General features: G+C 29.7%; 1 protein-coding gene across 1 annotated transcript; it reads right to left on the bottom strand.

The window, feature by feature from the left end:
- Nucleotides 1-450: 450 nt before the first annotated feature.
- Nucleotides 451-2,163, bottom strand: LOC149415527 (uncharacterized). The gene is made up of 3 exons (XM_089642656.1): nt 2,031-2,163; nt 1,377-1,472; nt 451-713 (listed from the first exon to the last, which is right to left on the bottom strand). The coding sequence occupies exons 1-3, from the start codon at nt 2,140-2,142 to the stop codon at nt 607-609; spliced, it is 315 nt and encodes a 104-aa protein (XP_089498782.1). The 5' UTR covers nt 2,143-2,163; the 3' UTR covers nt 451-606.
- Nucleotides 2,164-3,047: the final 884 nt, after the last annotated feature.

Here is a 3,047-nt window from a genome sequence, read left to right as displayed (position 1 = left end):
ATAATCGTGTTAGAGTACTAAAATCATCTTCTATATTATTATGCCCAGACAATTCTGAAATTTCAGAATCTCTAAGAAACTCAAATATTTCATGTATTTAAAAATGATAATATTGCAAAAATAGCAATGTCTGACCCATTAATATGTTCATATGGGTCTTTATTATTAAGTAATCACACGGAACACCATTTGAATACACATATAACATCGAAGATGAGGGATTTAGCCAAGGTGTATATAGTTATTAAAGAACAGAAACCTTCAATTTCAACCTTTGATTTAGCGTTTGACCCTGTGCATTTTGATGTTTTTATTAAAGCCGTACAAATAAATAGTGGTTACGATGAAATTACAGGTTCTGTAAAAATTCCTAGCATGTCTCAACGACTTTGTACGGCTATAAAAGATTGTACAAAGTCGTTGAGGCATGCTAGGAATTTTTACAGAACCTGTAATTTCATCGTAACCACTATTTATTTGTACGGCTTTAATAAAAACATCAAAATGCACAGGGTCAAACGCTAAATCAAAGGTTGAAATTGAAGGTATGTTCGTTACCAGTTTAGTACAATATGGACATGAGTTTTTACGGTCATGCACTCGTGCTCATTTACTAGTAGAAATAGTGCTTCGAGTTGTAGTCGATGACACTTCGATTGCCTCCAGCTTCTCTAAATGATGTTGCTCATCATCGGCGTTGGAAATTTTCATATCTAAAAAGTAACAATACATTATTTAGCTTTCTTTAAACTTAATTAGTAAAACCTCAAATTATAAGAAAGCAGTCATTGTTGAATGAAACACTAGTATATATTGAATTATTTCGCGGATAAGCGATAAGCCGCCATAGCTCAGTGGTCAGAGCTGTCGACCGGAAATCGAGGGGACACGGGTTCGAGTCCCGTTGGCGTTATGTAAATCTCAATTATTTGTACCTATATTTTGTTAACTCGGATATTTTCTTATATTATTTTGTATAACATATATTTATCATATAAGATATAAGATCTGTATAATTAAAAAAATATATAAATAAATAAAGATGTACATTATTATCTGTAAAAGCCCTATGGGCGTTTAAATAAATAAATAAATAAATAAAGTATCTTTTATCAGGAAATTTTTCAATGTGGATGAGTGTTTCAGGCGAATAATTATTGCTTTTAAAATAATTATAATTAAATTAAATTATTTAATTAAATGAAGACAATATTAGCATCACTCAATCTAAAATCTGAAACAGAAAAGATACGGTCACATCTGGGACTCGCACCGGACCTTCGGCTTTCTGGGCCGCACCTCTGACCATATAATAATCAAATTATATGTTACGTATTGATTGTTTCAAGAGTATTAAACATGTTTTCTGTAGATACCTGATTCTATCGAAGAAGTAACGTTGTTCGGTTTGTATAGTGAATCATCTTCGGACGTCGGCGGACTCCTTTCTAACATTACTTCAGTTTTGGTTTCTAAAATAAAGCATAATATATTATATATTTATTGTTATTAAGTTTAATTTGTAGAACTCCATTTTATTTTTTATTTTTTATATATTCAATAATATTGTTATTGGGTTTATAAAAACAGTTTATTTTTAAACAAGTTCTGCTGTGTAATTATTATTACGCGTGACAGCTGTTTCGCCCTCTGAAGGCATTATCAAACTGTCGAAGGCATTATCAAACTGATAATGCCTTCAGAGGGCGAAACAGCTGTCACGCGTAATAATAATTACACAGCAGAACTTGTTTAAAAATAAACTGTTTTTATAAACCCAATAACAATATTATTGAATATATAAAAAATAAAAAATATATTATATATTTATCCAATAATAATATCTCAATGTAGTAAGTAAGTCATGTGCACAAATATGAAACCTAACCTAATATAATGACAAAACAACAGACTAATTAAGCATTTGCAACGGAATATTTAATTAGCAGCATTTCTGATATTACCTATAACAATTTACTTTAAGCTAAGGTAGCTCTGTAATATTTCAGATTATTATCAGTGAATATTACCTGAATCTGAGGAAGTTTCATGGTTAATTTCTTCGCCCAGTATGCTCTGCATATTGCTGATGATTAAACTTTGTCCTTTGGAAATTAGCGAAAAGGGTGAAGACGAGATCATGTCGTCAGTACTGTTTATTGATGTACGTAAATCATTGGTTCTTGGAACATCTATAAAATATCAAGAACAAACACATTGAAACATACATATATGTACCTGCAGTTTTCTGTTTTTGCAAATTTTATTTCCACAAAGGAATTTGTTTAATTTGAATATGAACAAATTAATGGGTGATTATCCGACGTGTAAAACTTCGTTTTAACTTAATTATTTTAAGAAACAACTGTTTGAAAACAAAACATGCTTTTAAATGCATATTTTAGTATAGGAATATGGCTTTAGTTTGATTTGACATTTTTACCACAAGTTGTTAGGTTAGCTTTTTTGAATTTTGTTAATACATAATATATATCTATTATTCAAAATAATTTTACTGCTTGGGTTCTCAAAAAAGAAAGAAAAAAATCATGACCTATATAATAAAATACGGTAATTATTCTGTACTCATTTGATAAGCATAGATTAAAATTGTTAATATTATATTTATTATATTAATTCTATATTTTACAATTAAGGTTATTACCTATTTAGAAATATGTAATAGCTTACCGTATTTAAAATCCATTTCGCAAAGCTGAAAGATTTTATTAAATCTCCTTCGTAATAAAGCTAATAAAACGCAAAAACAAATCAACCTGTCAACTGATTCGTGATATACGAACATTGAATAACGGTAATATTTAATATTATCTGTTAGCCAGTTACAAGTCATAAGTGTTTCAGAAAACTAACCTGAAGCTAGCTTCAAATGGACCAATACAAACAAACCAGCCTTGTGCTAGCAAACAACATCATTCAATAATGGGCTTTAAATAATATAACTTTAGAGGTTAATTTTGCATACAATTCTTGAGCCTTATAGTTCCTTTCGAATATTGTTTAGACCAATACGCAATGTCGTACGA

This window comes from Hesperophylax consimilis, chromosome 18 (genome assembly GCF_061612785.1).
Source record: "Hesperophylax consimilis isolate HC1 chromosome 18, BYU_Hcon_1.0, whole genome shotgun sequence".
In the NCBI taxonomy this organism is placed as follows: Eukaryota; Metazoa; Arthropoda; class Insecta; order Trichoptera; family Limnephilidae; genus Hesperophylax; species Hesperophylax consimilis.
The sequence above is the reverse complement of the archived record's forward strand: the minus strand, read 5'-3'. Positions and strand labels throughout refer to the sequence as shown.